The sequence below is a fragment of the Heliangelus exortis genome, unplaced genomic scaffold, assembly GCF_036169615.1.
Source record: "Heliangelus exortis unplaced genomic scaffold, bHelExo1.hap1 Scaffold_85, whole genome shotgun sequence".
Taxonomy (NCBI): Eukaryota; Metazoa; Chordata; class Aves; order Apodiformes; family Trochilidae; genus Heliangelus; species Heliangelus exortis.
This window is the reverse complement of record NW_027286001.1, coordinates 38,916-63,325: the sequence shown is the minus strand read 5'-3', so window position 1 is coordinate 63,325 and position 24,410 is coordinate 38,916. Positions and strand designations below refer to the sequence as shown.

Below are 24,410 nucleotides of genomic sequence, written 5' to 3'. Positions count from 1 at the left end.
TGGCCTCACCCGGAACCGCCGCTTCCCCCTCCGTCCGCACGACGCCTCCTCCGTGCGTCACTTCCGGCGGGCGCCGATGGCGTCACGGAGGGACGCGGGATACGCACAGCCAATCAGAGGTGAGGGATGCCTCCCGCGAACAGCGGCAGCCAATAGGGATGGGCGTGGCCAGGCGAAGGGGCGTGTCCTTAAGCAACGGGCCTGATAACGAGGGGGCGTGGTCTGAGGAAAACGAGGCGTGGTCTGGGGAAGGGGCGTGGTCTAAGCGGAGGAGGCGTGGTCGGAGGAAGAGGGGGCGTGGGCTGAAGCAAAGGGGCGTGGTCTGAGTGAAAGGGGGCGTGGTGTAAATAAGGGGCGTGGCCTGAGGAAAACGAGGCGTGGTCTGGGGAAGGGGCGTGGTCTAAGCACAGGAGGCGTGGTCGGAGGAAGAGGGGGCGTGGGCTGAAGCAAAGGGGCGTGGTCTGAGTGAAAGGGGGCGTGGTGTAAATAAGGGGCGTGGCCTGAGGAAAACGAGGCGTGGTCTGGGGAAGGGGCGTGGTCTAAGCCGAGGAGGCGTGGTCGGAGAAAGAGGGGGCGTGGGCTGAGGCAAAGGGGCGTGGTCTGAGTGAAAGGGGGCGTGGTGTAAATAAGGGGCGTGGCCTGAGGAAAACGAGGCGTGGTCTGGGGAAGGGGCGTGGTCTAAGCCGAGGAGGCGTGGTCGGAGAAAGAGGGGGCGTGGGCTGAAGCAAAGGGGCGTGGTCTAAGTGAAAGGGGGCGTGGTCTAAAGCAGGGGGCGTGGCCTGAGGGAGAGGAGGCTTCGGCAGCAGAACTTGGCCCGTAAAGAAATTACCTGAGACACAAATTATTTCTATTTTTTTATGCTTTGGTACAAATTTCTGCACTTTATGTGGTGCACATTATACAAATGTAGACGTAATAATAAATTAATTGGCAAAGATAAATTAATAGGCAAAGATAAATTAATAGACAAAGATAAATTAATAGACAAAGGTAAATTAATAGACAAAGGTAAATTAATAGACAAAGGTAAATTAATAGACAAAGATAAATTAATAGACAAAGGTAAATTAATAGACAAAGATAAATTAATAGACAAAGGTAAATTAATAGACAAAGGTAAATTAATAGACAAAGATAAATTAATAGACAAACGTAAATTAATAGACAAAGGTAAATTAATAGACAAAGGTAAATTAATAGACAAAGGTAAATTAATAGACAAAGGTAAATTAATAGACAAAGATTTAAACACTCTCGTGGCAAACAAATAACCAACAACCAATAACTTTGGGCGGCCCCAACCCTCACGTGGAACCCTCTTTTTCTTTTTTTCCCCATTTCAGCTGCGAAGTTTCCGATATTCCTACTCGGCTTTCTGGCCCAATGAATAAAATTTATTTTTAGCAGCCCTCATCTGATTAAAAACACTGAAAATCATAGAATCAGAGAATGGGCTGGGTTGGAAGGGACCTCAGAGCTCCTCAAGTCCAACCCTTGATCCACTCCCCCCGTGGTTCCCATTCCAAGGTCTGAGCACCCTCTCTGCAAAGAATTCTTTCCTAATATCCAACCTAAACCTCCCCTGGCAGAGCTGAAGCTCTGCCAGGGGAGGTTTAGGTTGGATATTAGGAAAAAATTCTTTAGTCCGGGCCCTCTTGTCCCACTGATATCAGCCCAACCCCCCCCTGGCTCCAACCTCCTTTCAGGGAGTTGTAGAGAGTGATGAGGTCTCCCCTGAGCCTCCTCTTCTCCAGCCTCAACACCCCCAGCTCCCTCAGCCCTTCCTCACAGGACTTGTGCTGGATCCCTTCACCTCCTTTGGGCCTCCAACTCCTTCCTGAATTTCAGGGCCCAGAACTGGACACAGAACTCAAGCTGTGGCCTCCCCAGGGGCAGAATCCCTTCCCTGGGCCTGCTGGCCACGCTGTTCCTGAGCCAGCCCAGGATGCCATTGGCCTTCTTGGCCACCTGGGCACACTGCTGCCTCCTCTTCAGCTTCCTGGCAATCCAGACTCCCAGCTCCCTTTCTGCCACTCTGTGCCCAGCCTGGAGCTCCCCATGGGGTTCTTGTGGCCAAAGTTCAGGCCCTGGCACTTGGAATGTTGAACCTCATCCCCTTGGGATCAGCCCAACTCTCCAACCTCCTTTCAGGGAGTTGGAGAGAGTGATGAGGTCTCCCCTGAGCCTCCTCCTCTCCAGCCTCAACACCCCCAGCTCCAGGATTTCTGCTGGAATCCCCTCACAGCCTCCTTGCTCTTCTCTGGACCTGCTCCAGCACCTCAATTCCTGAATTTTGGGGCCCAGAACTGGACACAGGACTCAAGCTGTGGCCTCACCAATGCAGAAGAGAGGGGGAGGAGAACCTCTCTTGACCTATAAACCACACCCTTTCTAATGCACCCCAAATGGCTCATCCTGAAGCCAGGTCGGGAGCCCTGCTGGTTGGAGGCCACTTCTCTACTGATCCTCTCCTCACTCTGAGCTTGTCATCGCTGCGAAGTTCATCTCCTGCTACATCTGGTGGAGAAATCTGGCAGATGGACGTAATTCAGAAGACTAAAACACGTCCATGTGACCATCGACACCTTTTCAGGGCCTTACATCATATCTTGTGCTTTTGTAAATGGCCTCACAGCCAGACCTGAAGATCTGAACATAAAATAATTCTTATTATTGCAAGAATATGCATGACTTCATGCAACAGGCAACATAGGACTGTACAAATTGGATATAAAATAACAAGGGCAAACCACGTAATTTTTTTTCTGACCTTTGTCACAGGCAGACACACAGTAAGTTTCAAGAAAATCTTTCTGATATATATATATATACCAAACCAAAAAATCATATGCATATTTTAATCACTTCTGCCACCTGACCAACTGCTTCGCTGTCATGGGGATCCCTCAGGTGATAAAAACAGACAACGCGCCGGCCTACACAGGCGCAAAGCTCGAGCATTTCTTCGCTACCTGGGGAGTGAAACACATCACAGGAATCCCCCAGTCGTCTCCCTGAAGAGCCAATTGCACCCTGAAGACATATTTAGAGAAACAGAAGGACAGAGAACAGATGGACCCTCAGACACAGGGGTAAAGTACTCTTTAAACTATCTGAGCCTAAGCCGCAACTCCCAAGAGCCACCTGTCCTCCTCCACTACTCATCACAAAAAGTCATCAGCATGCCTGAAATCCAGATTTATTACAAAGAACCAACAATGGGACAATGGACAGGGCCCAGGCTGCTGCTGTTCACTGGGAGAGGGTACAGTTGTGTTTCATCAGACTCTGGACCTCTCTGGGTGCCCAGGAAATGGACTCGCCCTGCCCCGACCAGACCAGCACCACCGGCTCCGAACAACGAGGCACCACGTGGCTAAGATCTCTGTGTATTGATCATCCTTTCCCCCATAAAAACTTACAAAAAAAAAAAATCCACAAAAACCACCAAAAAAAACCAAAACAAACCAAACCAAAAAAAAAAAAAAAAAAAAAAAAAAAAAAAAACCAACCAAAAAACCATATAGAACTTGTACTATAGAATTTATAGAATTTGTACTAAATTATATATTTGTAATAAATAAATAATAAAAAAAAAAAAGGGGGGCGGGGGGGGGAATGTAGGCAGCAGGTGGCAGGACCTGCCGAGTAATGAGCTCAGTCGGTGCTCAGCCTCACCTGTGCCCGTCAGGGCTGCCCCAAGTGCTCATGCTCAAAGATCAAGGGCCAATAAATGTGGGGCCTGAGACTGGCAAGGGGCTCACTCTGAAGCCAGGTCGGGAGCCGTGCTGGTTGGAGACCAGTCCTCTACTGATCCTCTCCTCACTCTGAGCTTGTCATCGCTGTGAAGTTCTTCTGCTACAGGGAAGGGGGTTCCTGGGGTTCCTGGGAGCTTGAGGAGCCCTCGTTGCTCACCAATCAAGAACAAATTCGAAGGGGGAACCCAAACCCCACCCAATCCAGGGGGGACCTCACCTGCCCGGCCCCCCCCGGGTCCCCCGGGCTTGGATTTTGGGTGATTTCTTGGAGACGAGGCCCCAGGCCCATCTTGAACCAAGGGAAGACCTTCTCCCCCTTGAAGGAAGCTCGGGTGTAAACCAAGATGGGGACCTCCTCCTCGGGGCTGAAGAAGCCCACCCTGCCCCCCTCGTAGTCCAAGGAGACCCGGAGCCTCCTGGGAAGGGAACCGAGGCCGCGGTTGGCGCGGGGGGAGGTGAGGGAGTGGAAGGTCTCCAAGGCCCAAACTCCTTCTTTTGGGGTGAAGCTCAGGGGACCTTTCCTCTTCACCGACCCCCGGGCCACCCCCAAGGCCCAAACCCCTCCTTGCCCAACCTCCACCTCCCAAAAATGTCTCCCGGAGGTGAAACCCTCGCGGGCCAAGACGCAAGGTTCGAAGTCGAACCTCCCCGGGTTGTCCTGGAGGTCCCGTTGGCTCAGGTGGCCCTTGGCTTCCTTGAGGTCTTGGGAGAGGTGGAGGTTGGGGTGGGCGGTGGTGGGGTCCAGGGTGATGTTGGCTGTGGGACAAGGGGAGAAGCAGAGGTTGGGGGTGGTTCTGGGGGTCCTCAGGGCTGGTGGAGCCCACCCGTGGGTTCCTCCAAGCTTCACGAGGGGGTTGGAGCCATGAGGGGGGGGGGGGGGGAAGGGTCTTGGGGTCCCTCAGCAGATCTGGGGTTGGGGGCGAGGACAAAGGGTGGAGAAGGTGGTGGGGAGCCCAAAGATGGAGAGAGTTTGGGGGGTCTGCAGCCTGGGGGAGACCCCAGAGAGACCTCAAAGCACTTGGAGCAACCTCAGGCACCTCCAGGAGGTTCCTCCAAAACCCCAAAGTCCCTCCAGGCACCTCCAGGAGGTTTCTCCAAGACCCCAAAGTCCCTTCAGGTCCCTCCAAGACCCCAAAGTCCCTTCAGGTACCTCCAGGAGGTTCCTCCAAGACCCCAAAGTCCCTTCAGGTCCCTCCAAGACCCCAAAGTCCCTTCAGGTACCTCCAGGAGGTTCCTCCAAGACCCCAAAGTCCCTTCAGGTCCCTCCAAGACCCCAAAGTCCCTCCAGGCACCTCCAGGAGGTTCCTCCAAGACCCCAAAGTCCCTTCAGGCACCTCCAAGACCCCAAAGTCCCTTCAGGTACCTCCAAGACCCCAAAGTCCCTCCAGGTACCTCCAGGAGGTTCCTCCAAGACCCCAAAGTCCCTTCAGATACCCCCAAGACCCCAAAGTCCCTTCAGATCCCTCCAGGAAGCTCCTCCAAGACCCCAAAGTCCCTTCAGATCCCTCCAGGAGGTTCCTCCAAGACCCCAAAGTCCCTTCAGATACCCCCAAGACCCCAAAGTCCCTCCAGGCACCTCCAAGACCCCAAAGTCCCTTCAGGCACCTCCAGGAGGTTCCTCCAAGACCCCAAAGTCCCTTCAGGCACCTCCAGGAGGTTCCTCCAAGACCCCAAAGTCCCTTCAGGCACCTCCAGCACCTGGAGGAGCTCCAGGAAAGCTTGGAAGGGCCTTTGGAGAAGGGCCTGGAGTGGTAGGACCAAGGGAAGGGTTCAAACTGGAAGGGGAAAGATTTGGGTTGGGCTTGAGGAGGAAATTCTTCCCGATGAGGGCGCTGAGCCCAGGTTGGGCCATGTTGGGTGGGGCTGGTGGGAGGAGCCCCTGCCCCAGGGTTACTTTAAGAGCCCTTCCAACCCAAACCAGTTGAGGATTTGATGGTTCTTCTCCAGTTGTTCCTTCCCTGTGGGTCCCAGAGGAACATTTTGGCTTTAGCAGGACCAGGTCTCCAAAAAACCCCCCAAAAAAACCCCTAAAACCCACCCAAATCTCCACCCTCCAGCACCGACTCACCTGGTTGGTGGAGCTGGAACATCAGGGTGTCTGAAGAGGAGAGAGGTGGCACCAGATCAGCTCAAAGTGGGTGAAACCACCCAAAATTCACAAAAAAACCCACGGAGGGTGCAAAGGCCTCGCCTTGAAGATGCTCCCAAAGCCACTGAGGTGGCTCCTGCTCCATCACCAATTCCTCCTCCCCCACCCCACCTCTCCCTGGCTCTGGATTTCCAGAAAATTCCCAACAATTTGGAAAAGATGGGAATCAACCACCCCAGGAGGTTCCCCACGTGGGTCACGGGTGGGGAGGAGCCTTCACCCTTCAGGGTTTCTTCTCTTTTTGGCCCGGGAGAAACTTTTTTTTTTTTTTTTTTTTTTTTTGTTTAAAAATCTTGATTTTTTGGACACCCACCCCTCAGAGTTTGGTTCCTCCCAACCTTCCTGGACCTGAGGTTGACCCAAAGTTTCCTCCTTACCTTGGCACCTCCTCAGGGTGCCTCTCACCACCCCGTTCTTCTGGACCAACTCTTCCAGTTTGCTCTCCAGAGCTGGGGAGATTTCTGCTGGGGGGTTGAACTTCAGCTTCTCACAACTGCAAAGACAACAAAAAAAAAAAAAAAACCCAAAAAAAACCAAAAAAAACCCCAAAAAAAAACCCCCAAACACAACAAAACAACCCCAAGAACCCCTCAATTTTCATGGCTCGTTTTGTCCTCCCAAGAGGAGCTCCTGGAGATCCACCCAGGGGGGTGGTTGAGGGGTCTTTCTCCCTCCACCTGGTTGGGCCCCACCTCAGGGGAGGCCCCCAGGCCTTGGGCAGGGGGGGAGCAGCCATCTTACCTCTCCAAGAGTTTCCTGATGTCCTGGAGGTGGGAGGAAAGAGGAGGAAGAGGTTGGGAAGAGGAAGAACGTGGCTCCCAACAGGTTACCCGGGGCAACCCAGCAGCCAAGAAGGACCCTACAAAGGGGGGGGTGGCACCCAGGGGACACCCAGGACCTCCCCAGGGGTTGGGGTGGGTGGGTTGGGGTTGGTTGGGGTGGGGTGGGTTGGGTTGGGTTGGGTTGGGGTGGGTTGGGGTGGGGTGGGGTGGGTTGGGTGGGGTGGGTTGGGTTGGGTTGGGTTGGGTTGGGATGGGGTGGGGTGGGTTGGGGTGGGTTGGGTGGGGTGGGGTGGGGTGGGTTGGGTGGAGTGGGGTGGGGTGGGTTGGGTGGAGTGGGGTGGGTGGGGGTGGGGTGGGGTGGGTTGGGTTGGGTTGGGTTGGGGTGGGTTGGGTTGGGTGGGGTGGGTTGGGTTGGGTTGGGTGGGGTGGGGGTGGGTTGGGTTGGGTTGGGTTGGGTTGGGTTGGGTTGGGTTGGGTCTCCAAGGTCCTCTTTGGGTTCCCACCTGGAGGAAGAGTGCGGGCGGTTGCTGGAATTTCCCTTCCATCTCCCAAACCAAAGTGTCAAGTTGGGCCATTTCCTCCAAAACTTGGGCCACTGCTTCCTCCTGGAGCTTGGAGATGGCCCCGTCCAGGCCTGAGAGTTGGGAGAGGAGGAGGAGCTCCTGGTCCTTCAAAAATTGGTGCAGCTCCTGGAACCCGCGGGCGATTTTCCTCCCTTCCGTTTGGGTTTTCTCCTGGGGCACCGAAGATGGGGGCAAAAAGTTGGAGGAGGAAGAGGAAGAGGAGGAGGAGGAGACCTTCTGGAGCAGAAGAAGGAATTGCACCACCTCTAGAACCTGAAATTCTGCCCCAAAGTGGGCCAAGAGGGGTGAGTTCTACATCGTTCGCGTCCTTGGAATCGTCTCGAGAAAAAAGGGGAATTTTCTCCAAAAAAAGGTGAATCATCTCAAAATAAAATAAAATTCACCTCAAGTAGAGGGTGAATGGCCACAAAAAATGGTGAGTTGGCTCAAAAAAAGGGTGAAACCCCTCCAAAAAAAATAATTGTCTCAAAAAAGGGTGAATCGTCTCCAAACAAAGGGTGAAATGTCTCAAAAAAAGGTGAATTGTCTAAAAAAGAGGAAAAAACACCTCAAATAAAGGGTGAATGACCACCAAAAATGGTGAGTTGGCTCAAAAAATGGGGGGGTTCTCCTCAAAAAAAGGGTAAATGACCACTAAAGAAGATGAGTTTGTCTCCAAAAAAGGGTGAATTGTCTCCAAACAAAGGTGAAATGTCTCAAAAAAAGGTGGAATGTCTCAAAAAAAAGGTGAATCATCTCAAAATAAAATAAAATTCACCTCAAGTAAAGGGTGAATGGCCACGAAAAATGGTGAGTTGGCTCAAAAAAAAGGGTGAAACCCCTACAAAAAAAGGTGAATTGTCTCAAAAAAGGGTGAATCGTCTCCAAACAAAGGTGAAATGTCTCAAAAAAAGGTGAATTGTCTAAAAAAGAGGAAAAAACACTCAAGTAAAGGGTGAATGACCACCAAAAATGGTGAGTTGGCTCAAAAAAAGGGGGGTTCTCCTCAAAAAAAGGTAAATGACCACCAAAAAGATGAGTTGTCTCCAAAAAAGGGTGAAACCCCTCCAAAAAAAGGTGAATTGTCTCAAAAAAGGGTGAATCGTCTCCAAACAAAGAGTGAAATGTCTCAAAAAAAAGGTGAATTGTCTAAAAAAGAGGAAAAAACACCTCAAGTAAAGGGTGAATGGCCACCAAAAATGGTGAGTTGGCTCAAAAAAGGGGGGTTCTCCTCAAAAAAAGGGTAAATGACCACTAAAAAAGATGAGTTGTGTCCAAAAAGGGGTGAAACCCCTCCCAAAAAAGGTGAATTGTCTAAAAAAGAGGAAAAAAACACCTCAAGTAAAGGGTGAATGACCACCAAAAATGGTGAGTTGGCTAAAAAAAAGGGGGGTTCTCCTCAAAAAAAGGGTAAATGACCACCAAAAAAGATGAGTTGTCTCCAAAAAGGGTGAATTTTCTCCAAACAAAGGTGAAATTTCTCAAAAAAAGGTGGAATGTCTCCAAAAAAAGGTGAATCATCTCAAACTAAAATAAAATTCACCTCAAGTAAAGGGTGAATGGCCACGAAAAATGGTGAGTTGGCTCAAAAAAAGGGTGAAAACCCCTCCAAAAAAAGGTGAATTGTCTCAAAAAAGGGTGAATTGTCTCCAAACAAAGGTGAAATGTCTCAAAAAAAGGTGAATTGTCTCCAAAAAAAAGGTGAATTGTCTCCAAAAAACATGAACTGTCTACAAAAAAAAAAAGTTGAATCACCTGAGGGGGGGTTTAGGCCGGGGCGGGTTGGAGGGAAGTGAAACCCAGAGCTGCGACCTCAGCTGGGCTCCAGGAAAAGGAGAATTTGAGGGCTTTAAGGTGGAAAAAAAAAACCCTTTTTCCAACCCATTTCTCCCTCTGAGGCCTCAACCTTATCACCGCGGCGCAGGCCTCGCCGGAGGCCTCGGCCCAGGAGGTGAAACCCGCGGGGCCGGAAGGAGGTTTGGGCCCTGCCAAAGGGGACCCAGGGTGCAAAGACATGAAAAAAAGGGAAAAAAGACCAAAAAGACCCCCAAAAAATTAAAAATCACCTCCAAAAACCCCAAGCTTTCCCAGAAGGAAAGGCACCTACCTGGTAGGAGTTCTTCCGCCCTCTGGTTTTTGCTTCTTCCAGGTATTTTTCTCTCTCCTCCTTCAAGGCCCGGAGGCAGCTTTGGATTTCTTCCTGAAGAACAAAAAAAAAAACAAATTATAAAAAAAAAAAAGAGAAATATTCTTGGGAGAACTCATAAAAAATTTTTTTTTTTTTTTTTTTCCCTGTTAAAATGCTTTCTGCTCTCGTTTGGAAGAAGCAAAGAACCAAGGGGAGGAGGAAAAGCCCAGGAGGAGAAAATCCACCTGAAAAATGACAATTTTGGGTCACGAGGACAAATTTGGCCTCAAAAAAAATAAAAAAAAAAAAAAAAAGCAAAACAGGAGAAGTAAACAACACAACGTGGAGGAGCCAGATAAGGGTGGGGGTGAGACTGGCTCCAAAAAAAACCCCAAACCACCCAAAAATCGGTGGTGATGGGATAAATATCAGGGCTCACCAACCCCCCCAGGGCTTGATTTACCCAAAAATTCTTTTTTCCACCCTAAAAAATCCTCTCGGAATGGGGTGGGTTTGGGGGGGAGAAGAAGTTTGGAACAGAGGCCGGGGGGAAAAATGAGGGAAAAAAAGAGAAAAATCCCGCCGAGAGCAGACGGCCCCCACCTCAAAAAAAAAAAAAAAAAGATGAATTTTGGTTTTTTTGCCCCTTTTTTCTGCTTTCACCTTATACTCCTGGGCAGCTTCTTCCACGGGGAGCACGGGGGTGGGAGCGGTGAGCCCGGGACTTCTCGCAGACCACGCAGAGGAGCTCCAGGTCCTCCTTGCAGAAGAGTTGGAGAACTTCCCGGTGGTGCCGGCACAAGTCGTGGCTTCCTCCTCCTCCTTTTTCCAGGTGGATTTTCCCGGCGATTTGGGCGATGTTGGCCAATTCCCTGCTGGGCCTGAAGTCCTTGTGGCCCCCCGGTTGCCTGCACTGGGGGCAGGGGAAGGTCCCTTCCAGCCCTTCCCAACAGCGCTCGATGCAACGGCGGCAAAAGTTGTGGCCGCCAGGGGATGGAGACGGGGTCCTGGAAGAGGCCCAAGCAGATGGAGCAGGAGGCCTCGCGCTGCAGGTTCTCCACCATGGCTCTTCCCAACCTGCCCTTGGGGAAGGGCTGAGAAGCTTTGGCTTGCTGGGAGAGGAGGAGGATCCTGCTTGGAGGACCTTTGCTCTTGGAGGACGTTCCTTGGAGGATCTTCCTTCTTGTAGGTTGTTCCTTCTTGAAGAACTTTCCTTCTTGGAAGACCTTCCTTGGAGGATCTTCCTTCTTGGAAGACTTTCCTTGGAGGATCTTCCTTCTTGGAGGATCTTCCTTCTTGGAGGTTGTTCCTTCTTGAAGAACTTTCCTTCTTGGAAGACTTTCCTTGGAGGATCTTCCTTCTTGGAGGACTTTTCCTCTTGGAGGACTTTCCTTGCGAGGATCTTCCTTCTTGTAGGTTGTTCCTTCTTGAAGAACTTTCCTTCTTGGAGGACTTTCCTTGGAAGACTTTCCTTCTTGGAGGATCTTCCTTCTTGGAGGTTGTTCCCTCTTGGAAGACTTTCCCTCTTGGAGGATCTTCCCTCTTGGAGGTTGTTCCTTCTTGGAGGACTTTCCTTGGAGGACCTTCCTCTTGGAGTTTCTTCCCTCTTGGAGGTTGTTCCTTCTTGAAGACCTTTCCTTCTTGGAAAACTTTCCTTGGAGGATCTTCCTTCTTGGGGAATCTTCCTTCTTGGAGGACCTTTCCTCTTGGAGGTTGTTCCTTCTTGAAGAACTTTCCTTCTTGGAGGACTTTCCTTGGAAGACTTTCCTTCTTGGGGAATGTTCCCTCTTGGAGGACCTTTCCTTGGAGGTTCTTCCTTCTTGGAGGATCTTCCTTCTTGGAGGACTTTTCCTCTTGGAGGATCTTCCTTCTTGGAGGTTGTTCCTTCTTGAAGAACTTTCCTTCTTGGAGGACTTTCCTTGGAAGACTTTCCTTCTTGGGGAATGTTCCCTCTTGGAGGACCTTTCCTTGGAGGTTCTTCCTTCTTGGAGGATCTTCCTTCTTGGAGAATGTTCCTTCTTGGAGGATCTTCCTTCTTGTAGGTTGTTCCTTCTTGAAGAACTTTCCTTCTTGGAAGACCTTCCTTGGAGGATCTTCCTTCTTGGAAGACTTTCCTTGGAGGATCTTCCTTCTTGGAGGATCTTCCTTCTTGGAGGTTGTTCCTTCTTGAAGAACTTTCCTTCTTGGAGGACTTTCCTTGGAAGACTTTCCTTCTTGGGGAATCTTCCTTCTTGGAGGACCTTTCCTCTTGGAGGATCTTCCTTCTTGGAAGACTTTCCTTCTTGGAAGACCTTCCTTGGAGATCTTCCTTCTTGGAGGACTTTTCCTCTTGGAGGATCTTCTTTCTTGGAGGATCTTCCTTCTTGGAGGACCTTTCCTCTTGGAGGATCTTCCCTCTTGGAGCTTCTTCCCTCTTGGAGCTTCTTCCTTCTTGTAGAACTTTCCTTCCTTCCACCCCTTTGGACTGGGAGAGCTGGGAGGGAGGAGATAGGAGTCCTGGTGGGGCCTTGGCTGCAGGCCAGGAGGTTCTGCTCGAGGAGCAAACCCAGGGGAATTTTTTGAGGAAAAAAAAAACCTCATTTTGTGGCCCATTTCTTTTAAAATAAAACATGGAAATGGGATTTTTTTTTTTTTTTTTTTTTTTTTTTTTTTTTTTTTTTTTTTGGGAGGGGGGGGATTTAATTGTGGTGCCCAACGTGGGGCTCCAAGCCATGATCTTGAGATTGAGGGTTTCATCCTCAAGGGGAAAAGGTGAAATTAAAGGGAAAAAGGTGAAATTCGAGGTGAAAATGGCGAATTAAGGAGGGAAAGAGAATTAAGGGGGAAAAAGGGGAAGTTGAGGGGGAAAAGGTAAAATTAAAGAGGGGAAATGTAAAAGTGAGGGGGAAAAGGGAAAAAAAGGGGGTGAAGGGAAAATAAAGGGGGGAAAGGGAAAGTTAATGTTAAGGGGGGAAAGGGAAAGTTATGAGGGAAAAGGTACAAATTAAAGGGGGAAAAAAGGAAAATTCAGGGGAAACTGAGGTTTTAGGTGGAGAACGTGGTAAACAAGTCAGAAAAAAAAAGATATTTAAAAAGGTTAAATAATGTAGGGGGGGGGGGTGAAGCTTCCTCGAGGGCTTCTCGGCCCTTTTTGGGTGGGAAACGTGCTAAAAATATGAATTTTTTTTAATGATATTTAAAGCGTTCGAAGCTTTCTTGGGGGACGCGGGGCTCGAACCCGGGTCCTGGCGGCGCGGACTTTGTGGTTGTGGAGGGCGTGGCCAGAGCGCCCCCCCCCGCCCCGCCTTCCCGTCCATATTAAGCTTCCGGTCCTCCGGGTGCTTAGCGACGGCGCGGCGGCTTCCGGTCATGTGACGTTAGCGGAAGAGGGAGGGGCTTCAGGGGAAGGCGGAAGCGCTGCCGGAGCCCGGACCATAGAGAAGGGAAGGCGGCGGGGGAGGGGGGGGGAAAAGAGGGGCCAGAGCGGCGCCCCCGAGCTCTGTGGTGACCCCGGGACTCGGGGAGGGGTCGGGGGGGACCCGGGGGGCGCTGAGGCCGCGGGGGGGGGGGGGCAGGGGGAGGCCGGAAGGAGGAAAAGTGGGGGGGGGGGTGTTGGGGTTTTTTAGGCCTCGGTTGGGGCCTGGTGAGGCCCGAGGGGGGGGGAGGGGAAGGGGAGGAGAGGGAAAGGGGGGGGAAGGGGGCAAAAAGGGGGGGAAAGGGGAAAGGGGGAAGTGGAAGAGGAAAAAGAGGGGGGGAAAAGGGGTGGGGGAAGAGGAAACCCCCACCCCGAGGCGTTGGGTGGGGGGGAGGGGGGGGAGGGGGGGGTTGAGGAGGAAGGGAGGTGCCCACCCTCCCCGTTGCCATGGCGACCCCCGGGCTGTTAGGGGACGGGGTCCTCCCGTCCAGCGGGGGGCGCCTGAACCCGGTGAAGACCCTGCAGGAGGAGGCCATCTGTGCCATCTGCTTGGACTACTTTGTGGACCCGGTGTCCATCGGGTGCGGGCACAACTTCTGCCGGGTCTGCATCACCCAACTGTGGGGGGACAGGGGGGGGACCCCCGGCTATGAGGTCACCCCCCCCGGGGCTGGAAGCGGAGGAGGAGGAAGAGGAGAAGAGGAAGGAGTGGTGGGGTTGGGGGAAGTGTTGGGGGAAGAGCTGGAGGAGGAGGAGGAGGAGTTGGACGAGGAGGAGTTGGAGGTGGAGCAAGAGGAGGAGGAAGAGGAGGAGGAGGAGGAGGAGGAAGGAGGAGGGGAAGAGGAAGAGGAGGAGGAAGAGGAGATGTGGAGCGAGGAAGTAGACGACGCCGAGCTCTGGGAGGATCCGGTGGTGGAGGAGGAAGAGGAGGAGGAGGAGGAGGAGATGTGGGACGGGGGGGTGAGGAGGGAGCTCTACTTCAGCGAGGAAGAGTACGACGAGGACGTGATGGAGGAAGACGTGGAGGAGGAGGAGGAGGAGGAAGAGGAGGAAGAGGAGGTGGAAGAGGAAGAAGAAGAGGAAGAAGAGGTCCAGACCCCTCCCCCCGCCATCTTGGCCACCCACCGCCCGCGGCGCCTCCAAACCTTCACCTGCCCCCAGTGCCGGAAGAGTTTTTGCCAGAGGAGCTTCCGACCCAACCTCCAGTTGGCCAACATGGTGCAGATCATCCGCCAGCTCCACCCCCACCCTCAACGCCTCTTGCCCCAAACTTCCGGCCCTTCCAGTTCCGGGGTGGCTCCAGGGGTGGCTCCCGGAGCTGTTGGGGTCGGGGTGGGGGTCCCGGGGTCTCCCAACCTCTGCGAGAAGCACCAAGAACCCCTGAAACTCTTCTGCGAGGTGGACGAGGCCGCCATTTGCGTCGTCTGCCGCGAGGCGCGCGCCCACAAGCACCACAGCGTCGTCCCCTTGGAGGAGGTGGTGCAGGACTACAAGGTGAGGGGGGGGTTTGGGGTGAAACTCGGGGTTTTTGGGCGATTTCGCGGGGTTCTGGAAGGGTTTCGGGCCGTGGGGAGAAATCGGCGGGGAAAACGGCGAGGGGGTTTTTTTTTTTTGGAGAATCTGCGGTTTCGAGGCAACGCGAGGGGGTTTGGGGTGGTTTGAGGGGTTTTGGAGGGCGTTGTGGGGTTCTCGTGGGTTTTTTGGGGCAGTTTGAGGTGTTTTTGAGAAGTTGGTGAGGTTTTCATGGTTTTCTTGGGGCAGATTGAGGGGTTTTTTGAGAAATGGGGTTTTGGCGGGAAAACGGCGAGGGTTTTTTGGAGAATCTGCGGTTTTGAGGCAACATGAGGGGGTTTGGGGCAGTTTGAGGGTTTCTGAGGAAAGTTGTGGGGTTTTCATGGTTGTCTTGGGGCAGTTTGAGTTTTTTTTGAGAAATTGGTGGGGTTTTCATGGGAAAACTTGAGGGGTTTTTGGAGAAACTGTGGTTGCGAGGCAACGCGAGGGGGTTTGGGGCAGTTTGAGGGGTTTTGGAGGGTGTTGTGGGGTTTTCGTGGGTTTTTTGGGGCAGTTTGAGGTGTTTTTGAGAAGTTGGTGAGGTTTTCATGGGAAAATCTGAGGGGTTTTTGGAGAAGCCGTGGTTGCGAGGCAACGCGAGGGGGTTTGGGGCGGTTTGAGGGGTTTTGGAGGGTGTTGTGGGGTTCTCGTGGGTTTTTTGGGGCAGTTTGAGGTGTTTTTGAGAAGTTAGTGGGGTTTTCATGGTTTTCTTGGGGCAGTTTGAGGGTTTTTTTTGAGAAATGGGGTTTTGGCGGGAAAACGTCGAGGGGTTTTTTTGGAGAATCTGCGGTTTTGAGGCAACATGAGGGGGTTTGGGGCATTTTGAGGGTTTCTGAGGAAAGTTGTGGGGTTTTCATGGTTGTCTTGGGGCAGTTTGAGGTTTTCTGGAGAAATTTATGGGGTCTCATGGTTTTCTTGGGGCAGATTGAGGGGTTTTTTGGGAAACAGGGTTTTGGCGGGAAAACGGCGAGGGGTTTTTTTTGGAGAATCTGCGGTTTTGAGGCAACGCGAGGGGGTTTGGGGCAGTTTGAGGGGTTTTGGAGGGTGTTGTGGGGTTTTCATGGTTTTTTTGGGGCATTTTGAGGTGTTTTTGAGAAGTTAGTGGGGTTTTCATGGTTTTCTTGGGGCAGTTTGAGGGTTTTTTTGAGAAATGGGGTTTTGGCGGGGAAAACGGCGAGGGGTTTTTTTGGAGAATCTGGTTTCGAGGCAACATGAGGGGATTTGGGGCAATTTGAGGGTTTCTGAGGAAAGTTGGGGGGTTTTCATGGTTGTCTTGGGGCAGTTTGAGTTTTTTTTGAGAAATTGGTGGGGTTTTCATGGGAAAACTTGATCGTTTTGGAGAAATTGTGGTTCTGAGGCAACGCGAGGGGGTTTGGGGCAATTTGAGGGTTTCTGAGGAAAGTTGTGGGGTTTTCATGGTTTTTTTGGGGCAGTTTGAGGTTTTCTGGAGAAATTTATGGGGTCTCATGGTTTTCTTGGGGCAGATTGAGGGGTTTTTTGGGAAACGGGGTTTTGGCGGGAAAATGTCAAGGGGTTTTTTTTGGAGAATCTGCAGTTTTGAGGCAACATGAGGGGGTTTGGGGCATTTTGAGGGGTTTTGGAGGGTGTTGTGGGGTTCTCATGGGTTTTTTTGGGCAGTTTGAGGTGTTTTTGAGAAATTGGTGAGGTTTTCATGGTTTTCTTGGGGCAGTTTGAGGGTTTTTTTGAGAAATGGGGTTTTGGCGGGAAAACGTCAAGGGGTTTTTGGAGAATCTGCGGTTTCGAGGCAACGCGAGGGGATTTGGGGCATTTTGAGGGGTTTTGGAGGATGTTGTGGGGTTCTCATGGGTTTTTTTGGGGCAGTTTGAGGTGTTTTTGAGAAGTTGGTGGGGTTTTCATGGGAAAATTTGAGGGGTTTTTGGAGAAATTGTGGTTCTGAGGCAACATGAGGGGGTTTGGGGCAGTTTGAGGGGTTTTGGAGGATGTTGTGGGGTTCTCGTGGGTTTTTTGGGGCAGTTTGAGGTGTTTTTGAGAAGTTAGTGGGGTTTTCATGGTTTTCTTGGGGCAGTTTGAGGGATTTTTTGAGAAATGGGGTTTTGGCGGGAAAACGTCGAGGGGTTTTTTTGGAGAATCTGCGGTTTTGAGGCAACGCGAGGGGGCTTGGGGCAGTTTGAGGGGTTTTGGAGGGTGTTGTGGGGTTTCCATGTTTTTTTTTGGGGCAGTTTGAGGTGTTTTTGAGAAATTGGTGGGGTTTTCATGGGAAAATTTGAGGGGTTTTTGGAGAAATTGTGGTTCTGAGGGAACGCGAGGGGGTTTGGGGCAGTTTGAGGGGTTTTGGAGGGTGTTGTGGGGTTTCCATGGTTTTTTTGGGGCAGTTTGAGGTTTTCTGGAGAAATTTATGGGGTCTCATGGTTTTCTTGGGGCAGATTGAGGGTTTTTTTGAGAAACGTGGTTTTGGCGGGAAAACGTCGAGGGGGTTTTTTTGGAGAATCTGCGGTTTCGAGGCAACGCGAGGGGGTTTGGGGCAGTTTGAGGGGTTTTGGAGGGTGTTGTGGGGTTTTCATGGGTTTTTTGGGGCAGTTTGAGGTATTTTTGAGAAGTTGGTGAGGTTTTCATGGTTTTCTTGGGGCAGATTGAGGGGTTTTTTGGGAAACGGGGTTTTGGCGGGAAAACGTCGAGGGGTTTTTTTTGGAGAATCTGCGGTTTCGAGGCAACATGAGGGGATTTGGGGCAATTTGAGGGTTTCTGAGGAAAGTTGTGGGGTTTTCATGGTTGTCTTGGGGCAGTTTGAGGTTTTTTTGAGAAATTGGTGGGGTTTTCATGGGAAAACTTGATCGTTTTGGAGAAATTGTGGTTCTGAGGCAACGCGAGGGGGTTTGGGGCAGTTTGAGGGGTTTTGGAGGGTGTTGTGGGGTTCTCGTGGGTTTTTTTGGGCAGTTTGAGGTGTTTTTGAGAAGTTAGTGGGGTTTTCATGGTTTTCTTGGGGCAGATTGAGGGTTTTTTTGAGAAATGGGGTTTTGGCGGGAAAACGTCGAGGGGTTTTTTTGGAGAATCTGCGGTTTTGAGGCAACACGAGGGGATTTGGGGCAATTTGAGGGTTTCTGAGGAAAGTTGTGGGGTTTTCATGGTTGTCTTGGGGCAGTTTGAGGTTTTTTTGAGAAGTTGGTGGGGTTTTCATGGGAAAACTTGATCGTTTTGGAGAAATTGTGGCTTTGAGGCAACGCGAGGGGGTTTGGGGCAATTTGAGGGTTTCTGAGGAAAGTTGTGGGGTTCTCATGGTTTTCCTGGGGCAGTTTGAGGGTTTGGGGATAATTTAAGGTTTTTGGGAGAAATTGGTGGGGTTTTCATGGGAAAATTTGAGGGGTTTTTGGAGAAACTGCGGTTGCGAGGCAACGCGAGGGGATTTGGGGCATTTTGAGGATTTTTGGAGGAAGTTGTGGGGTTTCCATGGTTTTTTTGGGGCAGTTTGAGGTTTTCTGGAGAAATTTATGGGGTCTCGTGGTTTTCTTGGGGCAGTTTGAGGGTTTTTTTTGGGAAACGGGGTTTTGGCGGGAAAACATCGAGGGTTTTTTTTTGGAGAATCTGCGGTTTTGAGGCAACATGAGGGGATTTGGGGCAGTTTGAGGCTTTCTGAGGAAAGTTGAAGGATTTCCATGGTTTTCTCGGGGCAGTTTGAGGTTTTGGGGGGCCAGTTTGGGGCAAACAGAGATTTTCCCGGGGGCGGAAGGAGCCGGCGCGGTGCGGGCGGGGGTTGGGTGTTGGGTGGGTCCGGTTGGGCTGGTTTTGAGGTAAAAAAACCCCTCCAGGGGGAGGTTGAACCCAACACCCGTGGGCGTGGCGGGTCCTTCCCAAGAGCTTTGATGGATCCCATGGGTTTCCTCCCCCTTCGAGCCCTCCCAGGTTGTTTTTTTTTTTATAATTTTGGTTTTTTTTTATAATTTTTTTTTTTTTTTTGGAGGGGTGAGGTTGGGAGCTCCCCAGGGCTGATCTCTTGGTACCTCCCAACCCAAACACCCCCAATCCCCACGTTTTTCCCCTCAGAACAAGCTCCAGAGCCACCTGGAGCCACTCAAGAAGAAGTTGGACGCCGTCCTCAAGCAAAAATCCAACGAGGAGGAGAAAATCACCGAGCTGAGGGTAAGAACCCCCCCTCCCCGGGTTCACCCCTTCCTTTTCCCACCTCCCACCCAAAAAAAACCACCCCAAAAATGTCTTTTCCACCCCAAATCCCACTCCAAGGGAAGAGGGCGCCGCGTCGGGGTTGGGAATAATCGGAAAGTGAAAATTTTTCGCCGCTGTCTCCAAATCTTCTTTTTTTTTGGTTTTTTTTTGGGTTTTTTTGTTTGTTTTTTTCTCTTTCCTCTTCCCAGGACAAAATGAAGTTGGAGATCAAGGAATTCGAGTCGGATTTCGAGCTCCTCCACCAGTTCCTGATCGGGGAGCAGGTCCTGCTCCTCCACCAACTGGAAGAGCGCTACGAGGCCCTCCTGGCGCGGCAGAGCGGGAACGTGGGGCGCCTGGAGGAGCAGAGCGCGGCCTTGGGGCGCCTCATCGCCGAGGCCGAGGACAAGAGCAGGCAGGATGGGCTCCAGCTCCTCAAGGTCCTCCCTTTTGGGGGAAATCGGGGCCTTTTTGGGAAAAACGGGGGGTGAGGAAGCGGCCGCCGGGAGAAAGGCAGAAGGGAAACGGGTAAAAAACGTGTTTTTTTGGGGAAACGTCGTTGTGGAAGGTTTGGGGTTTCTTTTGGGACCTTCTTGGGTTTGTTGGGAATCTATTTGGGAGGGTTTGGGACTTTTTTTGGGGCTTTTTGAGCACTTTGAACCTTCTTGGGCCTTTGGACCCGTTTTTGAAAATTTGCGAACCCATTTTCGAGACTTTTGGACCTATTTTTGAACCTTCTTGAACTTTTTGAACCCCTTTTTGGAAAGTTTTGAACTTTGTGGACCTGTTTTTGAAGCTTTTCAACCTCCTCGGACCCTTTGAACCTCTTTTTTTAAAATTTTTGAACCTTTTTGGACTTTTTTGAACGTTTGGAATTCATTTTGTGAAATTTTCGAGCTTTTTCAAACCTTTTCAAACCTAATTTTGACCCTTTTTGGACCCTATTTTTGAACCTTTTTGGACATTTTGGAACCTTCTGGAACCATTTGAACCCATTTTTGAAAAATTTTGAACCTGTTTTTGGACCTTTTTGACCTATTTTGAACCTTTCCCAAAGATCTTGAGGTGATTCAAGTCGATCTCCCCCGAGTTGGGATTCCGACCTCAGAAATAAAATTAGATAAAAATTTGGGGGATTTTCCTTAAAAAAAAAAAAAAAAAAAGAGGTTTCCTCATGGAATTCTCTCCAGGTGGTGGCTTCATCCTTCCCCATCCCTCTGCTCAAGGATTTTGGGGGAAAAACGGGGAAAAAGGGACAATCCAAGAGACGTGGGGGGGGATTGTTGCAGTTTGTGGGCATTTATCTTTTTTTTTTTTCCTTTTTTTTCCTGCTTTTCACCCGGAAATTTCCTCCTTTTCCAGGACATCAAAGGAACTTTTATCAGGTCAGTGACAACGTTTTTTTTTTTTTTTTTTTGGGGAGAAAAACCTGTTTTAAACCATTTTCCATGCAATGTTCCAGTGAGGAATAACGATGACTCTTGAGGACCAATTTTGGGGTGAAAAAGAAGATTTTGGGAGAAGCCCCCCGGGTGGTTTTTTGGGAAAGGAGTTGGGTTTCCTCAGGAAGCACCAAAATGCTAATTTTTTCCCTCAAAAATCTTGGAATCCAACCAAAAACCACCGGAATGTTCTGGGGGGTGGGGACTGAGCTGCTCCTGAGGATCCACTTGGGGTTGGGCTCTTCCTGTTGGGTTTTTTTTGGGGTTTTTTGGGGATTCACACCCAAATTTGTCTTTTTTTTTGGAATTTTTTTTAGGTGTGAGAATATGAAATTCCAGGAGCCTGAGATGGTGCCCGTGGACGTGGGGAAAAAATTCCGGAATTATTTCCTGCAGGATGTGGTGATGAGGAAAATGGAAAAAGTTTTCAGCAAAGTCCCTCAAGGTGGGGAAAAAAAAGAAAAAAAAAAGGGAAAAAATTTGAGGGAAAAGGAAAGAAATTGGAAGGTGCAAAAAATTTGGGGGGGGAAAGGAGGGAAAATGGATTTGGGGGGAAAGGGAAATTTTGGGGGAAATGGAAAATTTGGGGGTGGAAGTTGAGGGGTGAAGGGAGGGGAAAAATTGGGGGGAAGGAGGGAAATTTGGGGGGAAATGAGGGGAGTTGGGGTGAAATGTGGGAAATTTGGGGTGAAATGAGGGAAATTTGGGGTGAAATGTGGGAAATTTGGGGTTAGATGAAGGAAGTTCGGGGTTAAATGGGGGAAATTTGGGTTGGATGGAAAGTTGGGGTTGAATGAGGGAGATTTGGGGTTGAATGAGGGAGATTTGGGGTTGAATGAGGGAGATTTGGGGTTGAATGAGGGAGATTTGGGGTTAAATGAAAAATTTGGGGTTAAATGAAGGAAAGTTGGGGTTGAATGAAAAATTTGAGGTTGAATGAGGGAAAGTTGGGGTTGAATGAAGGAAATCTGGGGTCAAATGAGGGAAATTTGGGGTCAAATGAGGGAAAGTTGGGGTTAAATGAAAAATTGAGGTTGAATGAGGGAAAGTTGGGGTCGAATGAGGTAAAGTTGGGGTTAAATGAAAAATTTGAGGTTGAATGAGGGAAATTTGGGGTTGAATGAGGTAAAGTTGGGGTTAAATGAAAAATTTGGGGTTGAATGAGGGAAATTTGGGGTTGAATGAGGTAAAGTTGGGGTTAAATGAAAAATTGAGGTTGAATGAGGAAAAGTTGGGGTTGAATGAAGGAAAATTGGGGTCGAATGAGGGAAAGTTGGGGTTAATTGAAAAATTTGGGATTGAATGAAGCAGATTTGGGGTTAAATGAAGAATTTGGGGTTAAATGAGGGAAAGTTGGGATCAAATGCAGGAAATTTGGGGTTAAATGAAAAATTTGAGGTTGAATGAAGGAAAATTGGGGTCAAATGAGGGAAATCTGGGGTCAAATGAGGGAAAGTTGGGGTTAAATGAAAAATCTCGGTTGAATGAGGGAAATTTAGGGTTAAATGGAAAATTTGGGGTCGAATGAGGGAAAGTTGGGGTTAAATGAAAAATTTGGGGTCGAATGAGGGAAATTTGGGGTCGAATGAGGGAAAGTTGGGGTTAAATGAAAAATTTGGGGTCGAATGAGGGAAATTTGGGGTCGAATGAGGAAAAGTTGGGGTTGAATGAAGGAAATTTGGGGTTGAATGAAGGAAATTTAGGGTTAAATGAAAAATTTGAGGTTAAATGAGGGAAAGTTGGGGTCGAATGAGGTAAAGTTGGGGTTAAATGAAAAATTTGGGGTCGAATGAGGGAAATTTGGGGTCGAATGAGGGAAATTTGGGGTCGAATGAGGAAAATTTGGGGTTGGCTGAAGGCCGCTTCGTTCTCCACGAGGGAAACCGAGGCCTCACCCCAGGAACTCGGGTTTCGCCGCCGCGCGTTGGGTTTTTTTGGCGGGAAACCCCCCACTTGGGGCGTGGAGGGCTCAGGATTCAGGGGTTGAAGGAAATTTTGGGTTGAGTGAGGGAAAGTTGGGGTTGAATGAGGGAAAGTTGGGGTTAAATGAAAAATTTGAGGTCGAATGAGGGGAAGTTGGGGTCGAATGAGGGGAATTTGGGGTCGAATGAGGGAAATTTGGGGTTAAATGAAAAATTTGAGGTTGAATGAGGAAAAATTGGGGTCGAATGAAGGAAAATTGGGGTCAAATGAGGGAAAGTTGGGGTCGAATGAGGTAAAGTTGGGGTTAAATGAAAAATTTGAGGTTGAATGAGGGAAATTTGGCGTTGAATGAAGGAAAATTGGGGTCAAATGAGGCAAAGTTGGGGTTAAATGAAAAATTTGGGGTTGAATGAGGGAAAGTTGGGGTCGAATGAAGGAAATTTGGGGTCAAATGAGGGAAATTTGGGGTCAAATGGGGGAAAGTTGGGGTTAAATGAAGAATTTGGGGTTAAATGAAGGAAATTTGGGGTTAAATGAAAAATTTGAGGTCGAATGAGGGGAAGTTGGGGTCGAATGAGGGGAAGTTGGGGTCGAATGAGGGGAAGTTGGGGTCGAATGAGGGAAATTTGGGGTTAAATGAAAAATTTGGGGTTAAATGAGGGAAAGTTGGGGTCGAATGAGGTAAAGTTGGGGTTAAATGAAAAATTTGGGGTTGAATGAGGGAAATTTGGGGTCGAATGAGGTAAAGTTGGGGTCGAATGAGGGAAATTTGGGGTCGAATGAGGGAAATTTGGGGTCGAATGAGGAAAATTTGGGGTTGGCTGAAGGCCGCTTCGTTCTCCACGAGGGAAACTGAGGCCTCACCCCAGGAACTCGGGTTTCGCCGCCGCGCGTTGGGTTTTTTTTGGCGGGAAAACCCCCCACTTGGGGCGTGGAGGGCTCAGGATTCAGGGGTTGAAGGAAATTTTGGGTTGAGTGAGGGAAAGTTGGGGTTGAATGAGGGAAAGTTGGGGTTAATTGAAAAATTTGGGGTTGAATGAAGCAGATTCGGGGTTAAATGAAAAATTTGAGGTCGAATGAGGGAAAGTTGGGGTCGAATGAGGTAAAGTTGGGGTTAAATGAAAAATTTGAGGTCGAATGAGGGAAATTTGGGGTCAAATGAGGGAAATTTGGGGTTAAATGAAAAATTTGAGGTTAAATGAGGGAAAGTTGGGGTCGAATGAGGTAAAGTTGGGGTTAAATGAAAAATTTGAGGTCAAATGAGGGAAATTTGGGGTCAAATGAGGGAAATTTGAGGTCAAATGAGGGAAAGTTGGGATTGAATGAGGCAAAGTTGGGGTTAAATGAAAAATTTGAGGTTAAATGAGGGAAATTTGGGGTTGAATGAGGTAAAGTTGGGGTTAAATGAAAAATTTGGGGTCGAATGAGGGAAATTTGGGGTTGGCTGAAGGCCGCTTCGTTCTCCACGAGGGAAACCGAGGCCTCACCCCAGGAACTCGGGGTTTTTTGGCGGGAAACCCCCCTTGGGGCGCCACGGGGCGTTCGGGGGTCCCCTCCCTGACGTCCCCTTCCCCCCCTCCCCCTCAGCCGACGTCACCCTGGACCCCGACACCGCCCACCCCCGGCTCAGCCTCTCCCTGGATCGCCGCAGCGTCCGCCTCGGGGAGCGGCGCCAGGACCTCCCCGACAACCCCAAACGTTTCGACTCCGACCTCTGCGTCCTGGGGGCCCAGGGCTTCAGCGCCGGGCGCCATTACTGGGAGGTGGAGGTTGGGGGGAGGAGGGGGTGGGCGGTGGGGGCGGCGCGGGAGACGGCGCGGCGGAAGGAGAAGGCGCCGGGGCCCCACCAGAAGAGGGAGATTTGGTGCGTGGGGACCAACGGGAAGAAGTACCAAGCGTTGACGGCGACGGAGCAGACGGCGTTGGCGCCCAACGAGCGGCCGCGGCGCTTCGGGGTCTACTTGGACTACGAGAGGGGCCAGTTGGGCTTCTACAACGCCGAGAGCATGAGCCACATCCACACCTTCAACGCCTCCTTCCACGAGCGAATCTTCCCCTTCTTCCGCGTCCTGGCCAAGGGCACCCGCATCAAGATCTGCGCCTGAGACCCTTCCCCCTTCCCAGAAAAAAAAACACAAAAAAACACAAAATTTTGTGGGATTCGGTGACTTTTTTTTTGGGTTTTTTTTTTGGGTTTTTGTTTTGTTTTCTTGGGCCCTTCCTCCTCTTTTGAATCCTTAAGGATCTCGGGATCCAACGCTGCACTTCTTGCACCTGCTTGCTCACAAGGCCTCCTCTTCCTCCTCCTCCTCCTCCTCCTCTTCCTCCCGGGAGCTCCTGGTTGGATTTAAAGCTTGGAACAGGGAAGGTTCTGCTTGGAGCTCCTCAAAGCTTCCAGAACATTCCTCAACCACCGCGGTTGAGGTTTGGGAAACGTCAAAACTTGGGGAAAGAAAACGTCGCGGTTTCGGGGAGGAAAAAAAAAAAAAAAATCTCCTTGGGAACGTCTCGGGTTTTTTTGGGGGGAAAACGCCCGGATTTGGGGGTTGAGGGGAAAAAAAAAAATCCCACTTGAGGTTT

The 24,410-nt window shown here is 50.3% G+C and overlaps 2 protein-coding genes and 1 long non-coding RNA gene across 3 annotated transcripts; 2 read left to right on the top strand and 1 right to left on the bottom strand.

The window, feature by feature from the left end:
• Positions 1-3,817: 3,817 nt before the first annotated feature.
• On the bottom strand, positions 3,818-11,672 carry LOC139791019 (E3 ubiquitin-protein ligase TRIM39-like). Its single transcript, XM_071732810.1, is given in 10 exon segments — positions 3,818-4,514; positions 5,827-5,856; positions 6,285-6,400; positions 6,649-6,677; positions 7,199-7,423; positions 9,360-9,452; positions 10,044-10,082; positions 10,084-10,365; positions 10,367-10,524; positions 11,621-11,672. Coding segments are annotated over 9 exon segments (1,488 nt in total). The 5' UTR covers positions 10,445-10,524; positions 11,621-11,672; the 3' UTR covers positions 3,818-3,918.
• LOC139791020 (uncharacterized) lies at positions 6,530-9,369 on the top strand. Its single transcript, XR_011723757.1, has 3 exons — positions 6,530-6,677; positions 7,199-7,557; positions 9,151-9,369. It is a non-coding gene; the product is annotated as an uncharacterized lncRNA (long non-coding RNA).
• A 1,512-nt stretch (positions 11,673-13,184) lies between the features above and the next one.
• On the top strand, positions 13,185-23,980 carry TRIM41 (tripartite motif containing 41). The gene is made up of 6 exons (XM_071732805.1): positions 13,185-14,268; positions 18,346-18,441; positions 18,675-18,905; positions 19,828-19,850; positions 20,225-20,352; positions 23,418-23,980. The coding sequence occupies exons 1-6, from the start codon at positions 13,222-13,224 to the stop codon at positions 23,933-23,935; spliced, it is 2,043 nt and encodes a 680-aa protein (XP_071588906.1). The 5' UTR covers positions 13,185-13,221; the 3' UTR covers positions 23,936-23,980.
• The last annotated feature ends 430 nt before the right edge of the window (positions 23,981-24,410 follow it).